This window comes from Solanum pennellii, chromosome 11, assembly GCF_001406875.1.
Source record: "Solanum pennellii chromosome 11, SPENNV200".
Lineage (NCBI taxonomy): Eukaryota > Viridiplantae > Streptophyta > Magnoliopsida > Solanales > Solanaceae > Solanum > Solanum pennellii.
Genome location: NC_028647.1, coordinates 13,706,618 through 13,722,257, shown reverse-complemented (window position 1 = coordinate 13,722,257; position 15,640 = coordinate 13,706,618). Strand labels below are relative to the sequence as shown.

Here is a 15,640-nt window from a genome sequence, read left to right as displayed (position 1 = left end):
ATGGATCCCCGCGCCAAGGATGTCAGGTCTTCTACTTTTTCATCCTTCTTTCCATACTAGTTCCCTTGAAACGTACCTATATTTCCTAGTCGATTTCTACACTTTAAAGTACGTCTAAATAACATGAAATCATCATTAATATGAGATCATGAGTCTTGAATCCATACTTCAATTCAAGTACAGTTAAGAGTTAAGTCGAGAGAAGTTCTTAGAGTTCTCCAAAAGTCTTTTTCAAACTGTTTCACTTTGTAAGACTTAAAGTTTAAGTTGAATAATGAGCACGGAGTAAAGATTGAAGTTCATTTTCTTCAAAGAGTATATCAGAACTATGCATTCCCAAAGATTAATATATTTTCACATTTAAAGAAGAAAGAAAACGTTGATTTTCAAAAGAGTCTTTGAGCTAATTTTCAGTAAAGAGTAAATGCTTTTCTTAGTGTGGTGAATTACATATTCTATATTATTATTTGTGAAAGGCTACTTGATCAGTAATAAAATAGTTATTTGAGCAATAATCAATAAGTAGGAATTTTGATTTCCTTAGACCGAACAAACAACAAACTAAGCTAGCGCAAAAGCTGTTGCATAGTTAAGCAAGAGATGAAACTTTGATTTCCATGAGGATTCTTTGAGCTAAGTTTTGACAAAATATCTCAAACCACAGGAGATATCATCTAGTATTCTAGGAGTACTATTTAGCACCGTTATGTGGGAGAGTTTAGACAACTCCCAACCCCCATAAACCATGTAGTCATCATGGATAGGAAAGAGTCATACTTTTTTGATGATTCCTTAGTATTTCTTAACATAGACTAGTGGATCCACTTAGTAATCAGGTTTTATACCCTCGACAAGGTATAAAACGACCCTGCAAGCGCGAGGGAAAACATTGTATCATCACAATAGCTCTTAAGTGATGGTTATATACTTTTATATATAGTTAGAGTTTGTATTGTATATATCTTTGCATATGCACAAAATATTGTTATATTTCAAAATACACAGAATTTACATTCATGTTTTAAAAACTTTTCTTTATATTGCATCTACATTGCTGCTTTATATTGAAATGAGTTCAAATAAGTTGAATTGAGTTAAGACCGGGTTTTATTCTTTCAGTTTATTTCAAGATTATATCTTGTTTTAGAATTCTCCTCACATACTCGTATATTCAATGTATTGATGACATTTGGCTTGCACCTTTTAATTATGTAGATGCAGGTAACTAGGATCAACATCCAGCACATCGTTGATTCTAGTTGAGCTCCAGAGTTTGTTGGCAAGTCTCCTTGCTTTCGGAGGATCTCTTCTTATTGTTTTCAGTATTTAGTTCATTACAATGTCGTGGGTCTTGTCCCGACATCCATCTCAGTTATTAGAGGCTTCATCCATCCGTGTCTTTTAGATGATTATTCCTCCACGAAGAGTTATCAGAGGTCGTTCGACTAGGAGAAATATTGAACCACAATAACAAGGGGTACCTAACGCACCAGAAGTGCAACCTCAAAGACAGGTCACCAATGATGAGTACTGTGAGGCTATCCGGATGTTGGACAAGTTATGACCAACAAGCTGGGCAATAGAGAGGGAATCGATAGGAAGTGACTGACACTTCAAGGATCCGTGAGTTCTTAAGGATGAACACCGAGCTTTACTGGTTTAAGTTTTATTCATGATCCAGAAAACTTTGTCGAGAAAATTCAAAAAGTTTTGAGATCATGCATGTTGCTGATACTGAGAGGGTGGAACTAGATACATACCAAATAAAAGATGTCTCTAGGATATGGTTCGACCAATGGAAGAATAACTGAGATGAGGAAGCACCACCTATGAGTTGAATTTTTTTGAGGAGGCCTTCTTGGGGCGTTTTGCCCCCTAAGAACTTAGAGAGGCTAGGTACTAGAGTTCCTCACTCTTAAGCAAGATTCTTTGAGCGTTCATGAGTATAGTATGAGGTTCGCACAACTTTCCCGATATGCTTCGGAGATGGTTGCTGACAGAAGAAGCAGGATTTTATTCATTATTAGGTTGTCTCACCTGTAAGCAGTTATGCTGATAGGGGATATAGACATAGCAAGTCTAATGATCTATGTTCAACAAGGTGAGGAGGAAAAACTGAGGGATAGAGAAGAGCTTAATAATAAGAGGGCTTAGACATTGGGGAATGAGTCTGGACAACAAAAAAGTAATGCCAATCATCCATCATTTCAACGGAAATGGAAACTAAAGCACCTGCACCAAAGAACAAAACTGAGCACAATAGTAAGAATTTCAGAACTAAACTTGCCAGGGTAGTATGGAACAAGAGGGTAGTAAGCCTCCTGCATATTCTAAGTGTGGTAGGATCCACTAAAGGGTGTGTCGTGATGGCTTTACTGATTGCTTCAAATGTGTCCAGAACGGTCATTTTATCCAAAAATGTCCAAAGAAAAAGCAGGGTAATGTTAATGGGGGGAATAGAGCTCAGTCTTCTTCATTTCTCGACCAAACAGAGTTGTATCTAGAGGAGCTACTTAGAGGCAGGCGAGGAGGAAACCGTCTTTATGCTATTACTAGTCACCAAGAGCAAGAGGATTCTCCAGAAGTTGTCACTGATATAATCCAAGTCTTTAAATTTAATGTTTATGTTTGGCTATATCGAGGAGCGAGTTTATCTTTTCTAACTGCATATGTTTCTATGAATTTCGATGTTCTTCCTGAGCAACTTCTTGAGCCCTTCAGTGTTTCTACACCTGTTGGTGAGTCTATTCTAGTAGAAAGATGCATTTTTGTCAATCACAAGATTTAATTGAGTTAGACATGGTAGATTTTAATGTCATTCTTAGTATGGACTGACTTCATGCCTGTTATGCCTCAGTTGATTGTAGAACTCGAGTGTCAAGTTCCAATTTCCAAACGAGTCAGTCTTAGAGTGGAAAGTAGTTCAGTGGTGCCTAAAGGTCTTTTTATTTTGTATCTTAAGGCCATAAAGTTATTTTCCAAGGTGTGTGTCTATCACTTAGTCCGAGTTATTTAGTAGTAAGAAGAGTTCCCAAAAGTTTTTCCAAATAATTTTCCTGGAGTTCCTCCTGGGAGAGAAATAAACTTCGGTATAGACCTTCTTTCAGATACTTGTCCTATATCTATTCCGCCATATAGGATGATACCATCAAAGTTAGAAGAGTTAAAATATCAGTTGAAAGATATCCTAGAGAAATGTTTCATTCAATCAAGTGTCTCGCGTTGGGGTGCTCCAGTCTTGGTATTGTGAGGAAGAAGGATGGTTCTTGTAGGATGTGTATAAATTACCGTCATTTAAATGAGGCTACTATCAAGAATAAGTATCCACTTATGAGAATTGATTATCTCTTCGATCAACTTCAAGGTGTCACTTGTTTCTCTATGATAGACCTCAGATCTGGCTACCATCAATTAAGGGTAAGGAATATGATATTTCAAAGACAACTTCCAGGACCCGTTATGGTTATCATGAGTTTCTTGTCAATTCATTCAGTTTAACTAATGAGCCTGCAACATTTATGGACCTTATGAATAGATTATTCAAGCCTTATTCAGATATGTTTATTGTCGTGTTCATTGATAACATTCTAATTCATTCCAGGAATAAGAAAGATAATGCTGGCCATTTCAAAATAGTTCTCCAAACTCTAAAGGTAGAGAGTTGTATGTCAAGTTCTCTAAGTGTGAGTTTTGATTTGAGTCTGGCATTCTTAGGTCACATTATGTTCGGAGAGGGAATTAAAGTTGATACTCAGAAAATAGAAGCAGTGAAAAATTGTCCTAGACCCACACATGTCCAACTGATATTAGCTTGCATTCTATTTTGGGAGTAGTATTGAACACCGACATGGGGAGAGTTCAGACAACTCCTAGTCCCCATAAACCATGTAGCCACCATGGGTAGAAAAGGGTCATATTTTTTAGATGATTCCTTAATGCTTTTTAGCATAGACTAGTGGATCCACTTCGTAGACAAGTTTTATACCCTCGGCAAGGTATAGGATGACCCTAGCAGCGTGAGGCAAAATGTTGTATTATCACAATAACTCTTAAGTGATGGTTGTCGGTTAGAAAACTCCTATAGCAGTATTATGTATTTTTATATTCAATTTAGAGTTTATATTAAATCTTTGCATACACACAAATTATTATTGTACTTCCAAATATACAAAGTTGACATCCATGTTTTTAAAACTTTTGTTTATATTGTATTTACATTGCAGCTTTATATTGAAATGAGTTCAGTTTAGTTAAAACTAGGTTTGTTCATTCAGTTCTTTTCAAGCTTATGTCTTGTTTTAGAATTCCACTCACATACTCGTACACTCAATGTATTGATGTCATTTGGACTCCATGTTTTAGTGATGCAGATGCAGATAACCAGGATCAACATCCAGCACATCTTTGATTGTAGTTGAGCTCCAGAATTTGTTGGTGATCCACCTTGCTTCTAGATGATCACTTTTTTATTTTTTTTCAGTATTTAGTTCATTAGGATGTCGTGGATCTTGTTCCAATGTCCATCAGTTATTAGAGACTTCATAGACAAATAGTTAGTTAGTTCATCTGTCATTATCTTGTTATTGACTTATATTCAGATTTGAGTTGACATTTTGGCTAGTTGAATGTTCTTTTAAAACATTATAAGCTTACTTCATGAGTTTATTATTTGAGATTATATTCTTAATGCTTCAATCTTTCACTGAGTAAGTAAGTCTGATCAAGGGTTCGCTTGGGGCCAACAATGATTTTCAAGTGACAGTCCTGCTCAAGTATAGGATCGGTGTGTTATATATAATATTCGAGTTACATTTAATAACAAGTATAATATAGGAAGGCTCTCTCAATTTCCCATTATTCCCCAGCCATACAAGTAGGCACATAAGGTTCAGTACGCTTAACGAAAGGTTAAAGAAGTCCATTTGCCTTAAAAGAGAATGAAATCAAATCAATACTTGGTCCTTCCCTTTCGATGATTCTCCGAATCCATAAAATCTAATCAAATAAGTCGTCCTAATAAGAAATCATAAACAACAACAACAACCATAATGTTGATTTTGAAAAAAAACTGGTCCATTCGACCCAAAAGGCCATTCCCGAGGGTTGAGCGTAAGTCTAAAATTTTTATATAAAATCATGATACGCAAGGATTTTGGAACTCGTTAGTGAAAATCATCTAAAAAATGAGTTGAATTCAAGTTTAGAACTCCAATTATCAAGAACTCAATTTCAAGAGAAAACCTCCAAATTTTGAATTTGAAAATAAATATTTAGATGTTAAAATCATGAACTCGTTAGTGGGTAATGAAGGAAAGGAGTTACAATCACTTACTCAGTCGATTAATCTTCAAAACCCTCTTGAAAATTGCCTTCCCAGAGCTCTCATTGTCCAAATATGGTGAAATGAGGAAGAAACCTCGATTTTGGAAAATTTCATTAGCAACCAGATAGTTGTTCTTCATGATCATGGCAAGAGGAGCCTTACCATTGTTGAGGTCAAAGGTCAAACCCTGCATAATCGTAGTCACGAGCTAAGTGAGCTCAAAAGTGAACCAGACTAACCCTTTATGAATGTGATTAGGTTCGCAAATGCAAAGGTAAACCTTATCGCCCTCCGCGAATGCGGAGACCCGATCACAAGACCCTTGGTGAACGTGGACAAGCTCCACAAACGCAAAGAAGGAACCAGACATCAACAACACAACAAAATACCAAGACACTGCTCTTAAAAAGAACAATGTAGTGTTTGAAAAAAGAATTTTTCCAATTAAAACAACATTTTAAAAATGTATTATTTATTAAATCTGGAACACCACTTGAAATGATGTTTTGGATCCCTAATCAAAAGGAAAGTTGGCTCTCTATTTATTAGTCTGCGAGCTAGAAATTTGAGTAAGAAATTTTGTTGACCGAGAGAGGTATTAGGCGTCTCTTAAGGTCTCGTGGTTCTAGCACGATCACACTACCAACTAATATTTAACCTAACTTAATTTTTACACTTATGGATTTAGAAAATTCTTGTGTTCCGTATTCTTTAATTTGTTTTATAAACTTTTTTTAAAAACTATATTATTTTATTAGTCTGTGGTGTATTGATAGCAATATTTGAATTTATTTACCCGTCACACTCAAAATTTGTGTAATGCCCTTCAAATAGTAAAATTTGTCTATTATATTATAATCGGTCTAATCATCTTTCTACCAATTCAATTAAATAAAATTTAATTATTAAAATTATTTTAAAAACATATCAACATAGACCAATTAATTAAAAACTCTGAATAGGATTCATTATTTTTAAAAAATGCAAAGAAAAATGTATATTTGATTTTAATTTTAATCTTTTTCAAATAAATAAATAAACACAATTTTGTTTTTAAAAGTATACAAAGTAGGAAAGACTTAATCCATTATAACTAACATAGCTTAGAACATAAGTTTCATACTTTAATCAAGGATAAGATAAGCATGCAAGAAATAATATGTATTATACCAATTTTGCTCTAGACCTTCGATTCGGTAGGCGCAGTATCTTGAAAATCATCCAAAAAAGAATATGTATAGCTCTCTCTATAATGGAGCATGAGTTCATAGCCTTAATCGGTGATGAAGTTGAATGATTCTGAAACTTCTTAGAAGATATTCCATATTGACACAAATCAATGGTTCCTATATGCATAAATTCTGATAGTCAAGATGCAATAGAAAAGATTGAGAGCGTTATGTATAACGATAAGTTTTTTCACATACAATGAAGTCACAAAACCATTAGACAACTACTCGCTAATCGAATTATGACAGTTGATTATATAAATTCAAAGGATATTGTGCCGGGTCCACTTATATAAGACCTAACTAAAAACTTATTTTGTGTGTGCTAATTGTCTCAAATTGCTTCAATGGTGCATGTTAATGCTTCAGTGATGTTGAAGACGAGCTGTAAAATACATCTCCAACTAAATAATTTAGAGTTCAAGTTGTCTTATAATACTCCTTTTGTTATTTCTATTTAAATAATAATATGTGAAAATACTTAATAATATTCCTAAAAGTAAATTAAGGTTGCAATTTTATTATCCACTATAAATGGATACTAGTTAATCTGTTATAGGTCGTTTGGTTGAGGATTAGTTATCCCATGATTAACTATCCCGACATTAATTATCCAGGGATAACTTATCCCATCACTATGCTATAAATGGTGGGATAAGTTATTCCAAACATGTCAACAAAACAAGTCATTTAAATTTTATCTCAAAACTTTTTTTTTATCCCATGACTGTTTATTCTTATCAACACACCAAATGACCCTCAGTAATAACTCAAGCTCCTCGTACTAGTTCCTTTCTCATCTTTAATTTTACATATATTACCCATCTTGTTAATTAATTATTATTTTTGTTTAATTTAGGTAATGTTTTTCGCTTCTCGAGATTTGAACTTTAATTTGTAAACTATGGTTAACATTTTAAAAAATATTTTTCTATTATATTGATATGAAAAGAAATTACTATAACTTATTATATTTTTAATTCGTATAATTTTTTGTTATGCAAATTTTAATTTTAAAATATTGTGTTCATCAAATTCAATTTTACTTTCAAGATTAATTAAATTAGATCCAAACAAACTAAAAAGTATCACATAAATTATCATAGAAAAACATTGAATTATTATGTTTAGGGTTACTAGATCTTTTTTTATTTCAGAAAAGAAGTAGAAAGGTTCTTTGTAATTTTAGGAGGCTTTAGATGAGCTTATGCCAATCGAAGTTATTTACTGATTTAATAACTCAACTACAATAACAACTTTTATGGACACAAATTTTGTAAGTCTTCTATGTGCATTTTTTAAGAATAATGTGATATACAAAATATTCTGCATTTACTCAGAATTCGAAAGAAGTATTGTATTCCAAAAAGATTTAAATGTTAGAAATCTTACATCAATGGTTAATTCAATGTATTGGACTTCTATTTTGATAAGCGTTGGAGTAACAAGGAAGAGGTAAACATGACTATTGATCGATCATGGAATAGCTTTGGTGGAGGGTCTCGACAATCCAAAATAATATTTAAACTAAAGAATTATCGAACTTCTTTATTAGCTTGGCTTCGAGGGGGTAGTGAAAATTCTAAGAAAAAAAATTCAAGGGATTAAAAGTAGAATCGATGATTTGAAGAACGACTGAAGTAATTTTGATCTTAATAAATTAAGGCTGCTTCGCAAAGAATTAGGACAGGCGTATAAGGATAAAGAAGCCTATTGGAAACAAAAATCTAGAGCCTTATAGCTTCAGGAAGGCGATAAGAACACTTCTTTTTTTCATATGAAAATGATTCAAAGGCGTAGTTGTAACAATATTATGGGGCTTATTTTAGATGATGGAAGTTGAATTTTTTTATCATAGTGATATTGCAATACAGGTAGAAAGATTTTATAAAAATTTATTCACTACTTCTCGACCTACGAATTTTGATCACGTTCTTAATCTAGTTCCTACCGTAGTAGATAATAGGTTAATGATATGCTTACTAGAGGAATAATAAACGAGGAACTAAAACAAGCAGTTTTTGACATGCATCCTTTAAAAGGTCCTGGAGTGGATGGAATGACACCCTTCTTCTTTCAAAGGTATTGGAATACTCCTTTGATATATGTGAAGTTGTAAAAATCTTTTTTAATTTAGGATATTTGCTACCTTCTTTGAACCAGACTCTTATAACTTTGATCACTAAAGTGAAAACTCCTAGTGATGTTAGTCAATTTCGACCCATAAGTTTATGCTCTACAATGTACAAAATTATTGCTAAAATTATTATTAAGAGACTGAAAGTCTACTTACCCAATATTATCTCTCCAAATCAATACGCTTTTATTAAAAAACGACAAATAGTAGATAATGTTGTCCTAGCGCATGAGTTCATTCATCTTCTTAAAAATATAAGGCGTGGAAAAGAAAAATATATGACCCTTAAGCTAGATATAGCTAAAGCTTGTGATCGAGTTGAGTTGATTTATATTCAAAAATTACTTGCTAAAATGGGTTTCCATGAAACTTCTATTAATTGGATTATGCAATGCATCACCACCTCAACGTATAAATTTAATATTAATCGGGACATAGCAGGAGGAGTGAAACCTACTAGAGGATTAAGGCAAGGAGATCCACTTTCTCCATATCTCTTTCTCTTATATGTTGAAGGTCTCTCTAGACTCTTAAATCATGCGGAATTATGTGAGGATATGTAAGGGTTAATCTTACAGAGGAGGTCCTACAATTAATCACTTATTTGTCACTGATGACTCATTTATCTTTTGTGAGGCGACTATTCAAAACGCTAAAAAAATCTCTGAAATGTTAATAACTTATGAGAAGTGTTCGGGACAAAAGGTAAACTTCACTAAATCAACTATTTTATTTAGTAAAAATTGTTCTGATATTGATAAAGATAATATTAGTGAAGTGTTAGGACAACCACAATGGAATAACTTAGGATTATATCTGGGTCTGCCTGCGGTAGTTGGAAGATCTAAGAAAAAAATGCTAGAGTTTATTAAAGATAGGGTAAAATCCAAAATAAAAGGATGGAAAAATAACTTCCTAAGTCCAGCAGGAAAAGAAGTGACGCTTAAATCTGTATAATCTGCAATTACATCTTATGCGCTATCATGTTTTCAATTTCCGGATTCCTCATGTAAAGATATTACGACTATCTTCTTTAATTCTTGGTGGGTGCATGATAAGGATAAAAGAAAGATGCACTTTGAAAAATGGGAGAACCTATGTTTAGATAAGATTAAAGGGGGAATAGGATTTAGAGATTTAAAGTCGTTTAATCAAGCATTATTGGCAAAGCTTGCTTGGCGAATTTTAAGAGAAAAAGAGTCTACTTTTTGGAATCCTGAAAAGTAAATATTTTTCACGTACTTCCTTCCTTAAGGTCACTTGTTCATTTAATAGTTCTTGGATATGGAAAAACATTATTTGAGGTAGAGATCTCTTACAAAAGGGCATTAGATGTAGGGTAGGCTCTGGAGATTGTATTAAAGTGTGGACAGATCCTTGGATTCCTAACTCTAGTGGATTCAAACCTAGTCAGATGCTTGCTCAAATAGATGTCGGGTTGAGAGTGAAAGATCTTATAGAGGAAAATACCCATACATGGAAATTGGATGATCTTCAGAAGTATTTCTGCCCAAATGATTTTCATACAATAGTCTCTATACCTATTTCAACCACAAGCTCTTCCGATAAGATTATTTGGCATCATACCAAGAATGGGAAGCATGAGGTTAAATTAGGATACCACTTAGCGAGGAAAATGATTAGGTGTGAACAAGTGAGTGACGAGAGAGCCCAATCTAGTAATCAATCTTTCTCAAAAGAATTCTGAAAGTTTTTATGGTCTATGAATATTAAAAACAAATATAAACAATTTATTCGGAAATGCATTTTGAATGTTTTACCGGTCAACCACATAATTTATAGGAGACTCATGCATATTTTTGGAGTGTGTAAGGGTTGTGGACTTGAGAATGAAACGATTGATCACATGCTGTTTAGATGTCCAAGTGCTCAATTGGTTTGGAAAATTTTCCCCATTAATTGGCCTAGCTTAGAATATATTGTGGAGTTTGCTGGTTGGTGGAATGATCTTTTTACAAATGTTAAAAATTATCCTGACTCTATAGAGATGATTATTGTTGATCCTAAGGATATTGTTAACAAAGCTCTTTGATTTTCATGAGTATGAAAGAAATTTGATCCCTCCATATCCCCCTAGAGTTATACCTGCTTGTAATGATGATAGAAATCTAACTATGACACAGGATGATATTGTTGTGTTTGCAGATGTTAGTAAACATAAGGAAAAGAAGACTGCATGCATTGGCGTGGCGGCTATGGATATGTATGGAAACCCGTTTCATGCCTTTGGCACCCCGATTCAATATGTTGGGAAATCCATCACTGTTGAAGCGATTGCAATTCGTATGGCGATAGAGAATGCTACAGAAAAGGGGTGGACAAAAATGCAAATCTTATCAGACACAAAAAATGTGGTGGATATGGTACTACAAAGAACTACAGTCTCATGGGAGATAGAGATTACTTGTGAAGATATTTGGAACCTTATGAAGTACTTTGAAGTGGTTAATATGATGCATATTCCATTGTCTTAGAATTTGGTAGAACATAATTTAGCAAAATTTTCTAATTTGTTAGTACGCAAAGTTGTTTGGCTTTCTACTTTTCCTAGATGAATTGTAAGTGATGCGATTGCATCCTTTAACTCTTTGAACCTTTCTATACATTAACATAACGTGATGGTTGTTAAAAAAAAGACAGAAAATTATAGAATATGAATCAAACTTAAATAAAAATATAGACTCAAGATTTTAAAAATAGAACAAACTAGTGTTCCATGTATTATCAAACATACTTTGAGTAGCACAAGCCGTGGTAAAGCTCCACGGCCATATTACATTACATATTATTTACCTAGCACAAGCTGCGGTAAAGGTCCACAACAGAAATATAACATCATTGTGCTTTTATTTCATACATAGAGTACCTGCAGATTAAGAAATAAAAATCTTGCTTTTCTGGAGATTATTTTCTCCTTCACTTACATATTCAGACTCTCCTTCACAAATGAAAGTTTCATTTGCACTAAAATAGTTACATCCCTTTTTACCTGCACAACAGTTAGTGCATATCCCATTAAGATCAATTTTGTTACTTATTTTAGAATGTGGACAAATTCCATAAGCAATTCTTGGATCACAATTGAAAGGGCAAGCCTTCCCTACATCATTCTTTATCTTGCTTACATAATCAGACTCTCCTTCGCAAATAAAAGTTCCATCAACACTAAAATAATAACATCCTTTTTTACCTGCACAACAGTTAGTACATATTTCACTAAGATCAATTTTGTTACTTATTTCAGAACGTGGACAAATCGCATATGCGATTCGAGGGTCACAATTTCAAGGACAAGGCTTCCCGAGATTATTATCCACCTCACTTACAAATTCAGATTCTCCTTCACAAATAAAAGTACCATCTGCACTGAAATAATGACATCCTTTTTTACCTGCACAACAGTTAGTGCATATTCCATTAAGATCAATTTTGTTACTTATTTCAGAACGTGGGCAAATTGCATATGCAATTCGAGGGTCACAATTTCGAGGACAATGCTTCTCGAGATTATCATCCACCTCACTTACATATTCAGATTCTCCTTCACAAATAAAAGTTCCATCTGCACTGAAATACTTACATCCCTTTTTACCAGCACAACAGTTGGTGCATATTTGATTAATTCTTTTAGTTTGTAAATGTGGGCAAATCCCAAATGCAATTCGAGGGTCACATTGTTTAGTGCAAGCTTTGGCATTTGTATGTTCGACATTGCTCACAAGCAAAATTATTCCTGTCGTACAACATATATAGGCAAATTAATTATGCAGCAAAACTGAAATGTTAAAATGTTGCTTGATTGTAAAAGGATTAAGTAAAAAGAAAAAATAAGAATAAGAAAAAACTTACCAAGTAAAAGGAGGAGAGCAACTTTGAGAATAGCCATATTCCCAAGTGTTACTTTGATATGCTTTGTTGAGTAAGGAAATGTATTCTCTTCACCTACATATAGCAGATTAGATACCTAATAGGCCAAAACTGACTTACTTTGTTTCTTTCTAATAATGCACTCATATTAGCTATTAATTATCTTATATAATTAATTTATTAATCATGTATATGCGTGGCATGCGCTTCCTTGTCTCCCTTTAAAAACAGTATACGTTCAATTAGAAAAACTATAATATATAAAATAATTGAAATGGTGAGACAAGCATGCTTTTGAAGGCTTACTTTTTCTTTTTATAATTAAATCTCGGGAAAAGGGACCGATTTATCTTCGCACTTTAATGCATGATACGTCTATGCTCTCCGTTATACTTTGTATCCACATAAGCTTCTGCCATCAAATTATAGGTATACATATAACCCTCTCACTATCGGATCTCTCATTTTTTTCACGTGTTTTAATCCTATTGAACTATTAATTTGATCCTGTTTTTAACCGATAAACCAACTATCCGTCCCATAACCCAATAGTCACCCAATTTCTCTAGAAGAAATCCTAATTAAAAGACCAAAATTAATAAAGATTTATGGGTTAATTTGGATCTTTTTGACTGCTGGATTGGAAGACAAACGACATGCGGCTTTTTAGAAGAACAAGAAGCTAATGTCAAACAATTATGCTACCTGTTGAAAGGAATCTATCAGGCAACTTAAGTGCTTTACCAAGCCAATCCAGAGCGATCATTTCGAGTTCTGTCGCTGCGGGAGAAGTTATCCAACTAAAGCCCATCATGTTAATCCGGCACTGAGCATTTCCCCTAAAAACCCAGTCACACTACTATTTGAAGGAAAATATGCAAAGCAATCTGGGCTCTGCCAGTGGGTCACCCCTGGTAATTATTTTGTTTGAACATCTGGATCAAATGCACCAAGATCCAAATTACACACATTAACACCCTAATTAATTAGGATTCATGGGTTAATTTGGGGTTTTTAATTATGATTTTTTTTAGAGAAAATTGGATGAGTTATTGGATTGGGGCGGATGGTTCGTTTATGGATTTAAAAAAAGGGTAACTTTCACATATAGCATACATAAAATTCATATTTGTATGTTATAGCAAAATTTACATAATTGCGCTCCATAGCAAACATATATATGTATAATTCGCTATACATATATAATTGAAGCGAATTGTAAAAATTTAAGTGTATAAAACGAGAAAGAGAAAGAGACTTGAGCAGAGAAATGTATAAAACATAGTGCATAAAATGAAGTATATAAAACGAATTGTATAATAATAAGTGTATAGGACTATTATATATAATTTGAATTTGTATAAAACGAGAAAGGGAGAAAGACAAAAGAGACTTGGGCAGGGAATATACAATTAAAACGAATTGTATAAAACGAGAAAGAGAGAAATTATATACAATTTGAATTTGTATAAAACGAGAAAGGGAGAAAGACAAAAGAGACTTGGGCAGGGAATATACAATTAAAACGAATTGTATAAAACGAGAAAGAGAGAAATTATATACAATTTGAATTTGTATAAAACGAGAAAGAGAAACACAAAAGAGACTTGGGCAGGGAAGTACTTTTATTGTATAATTGTAAGTGTATAAGACGGAGATATATATATATATATATATGCATGTATATATACAATTCTCTCGCTTTATACAATTAGAAACACAATTTGTACAATTTTATTGTATAAAGCGAGAGAGGAAGAGTGGCGAGCAAGAATATGAGGGAGAGAGAGACTGACAAACAGTTTGCTATGGAACACAAATAAATCAAACAGTAGCTACTATATTTATTTTATATTATTAGTTTGTCATTCTATACAATTATCCCTAAAAAAAGAGTGAAATAGGTAGTTCAATTGGATTAAGGCACGTGTAAAAAATGAGGGGTCCGTTGGGGTATATGTATACCTATAATTGAACGACAAAGGCTTATGTGGACGCAAAGTATAACGGAGGGCATAAACGTACCATTTATTAAAATTCGGGGATAAATCAATTCCTTTTTGCTTAAATCTAAGGTTTTACAACATTAGTATTTAAAATTTTCTTCTAGGTTTAAATAAATTTTAAGTTAGATATTTTGATTATATGTCATTTTTAGCAAGGTTACTTTTAAAAATTATAAAAAACATGTTTTGTTGTAATAGTACGAATCTTAATAGATGTTGATGTATTTACATACATGTATCTTAGAATGCATGGACTCAAAATTAGGTGAAATTTGTTCTAGATAGATTCTATCCAAGTGGATTCACATGTATATAAAATATATTTACAAATTTCATGTCCTCACCGTCTCCCATCTCGCTTGTTGCTTCTCTTATATCACTTGTGTATTTGAAATGCATCACGCCAAATACATGTATCTCGCGTATCTAATATCCTAGATACAATGCTAATAATACTAAATCTTTTTGCTAATGTTATTGAAACAACATCATCGTTTACCATATTTGATTTGAAAATCTTCTCATTTCACTCAATGGGGATGTTCGCCTTTATTTGGAATGAAGATGGATGAACAGGCTCAAGTGCCTGGACTGAAATTCGGAAAAAACTGGAAGCAGTCACTATACTGGGGGGGGGGGGNGGGGGGGGGGGGGAGTGGAGGGAAGACATGACCGCGACTGTCTTCCCGTGACTTAAGAAAAAAATACCCTTGAAAAGACAAGGAAAGAGAGGAATGACTACCAGTAGTAACACATACAGGCTAATACGAGCCGACCAAAAGAAGCAAAACTTAGATTATCATATCATGGACACAATCTTTCTAGAGATGGAGAGCCACTTGACTATAAGGAAAGAGGCTCTGGAAGTCCTCTCCTTACAGTCAAGTGACTTTCAGCTCCTCCTTTCTTTAATTCACATGCATGTCATAGAATTTTAAGTTTGAAAAAATCAACAAAAAAGGGCTAGCCCACCCCAGCCCGCAACTCTTTTATGGTTGGGTTGAGCATTTTCAGGTCCTTCTCTAATTTGTAAGTCTCTAGAGCTCTAGTCTCTCAA

At 33.6% G+C, this 15,640-nt stretch overlaps 1 protein-coding gene across 2 annotated transcripts; it reads right to left on the bottom strand.

Annotated features, from left to right (window-relative positions):
• Window positions 1-11,392: 11,392 nt before the first annotated feature.
• LOC107005065 (proteinase inhibitor type-2 TR8-like) lies at window positions 11,393-12,642 on the bottom strand. 2 transcript variants are annotated; one of them, XM_027913116.1, is made up of 3 exons: window positions 12,560-12,642; window positions 12,291-12,443; window positions 11,393-12,101 (listed from the first exon to the last, which is right to left on the bottom strand). In XM_027913116.1, the coding sequence occupies exons 1-3, from the start codon at window positions 12,594-12,596 to the stop codon at window positions 11,995-11,997; spliced, it is 297 nt and encodes a 98-aa protein (XP_027768917.1). In that variant the 5' UTR covers window positions 12,597-12,642; the 3' UTR covers window positions 11,393-11,994. The 2 variants fall into 2 exon arrangements, with proteins under 2 accessions (XP_027768917.1, XP_015059036.1); XM_015203550.2 differs by having other exon boundaries at window positions 11,393-12,443.
• Window positions 12,643-15,640: the final 2,998 nt, after the last annotated feature.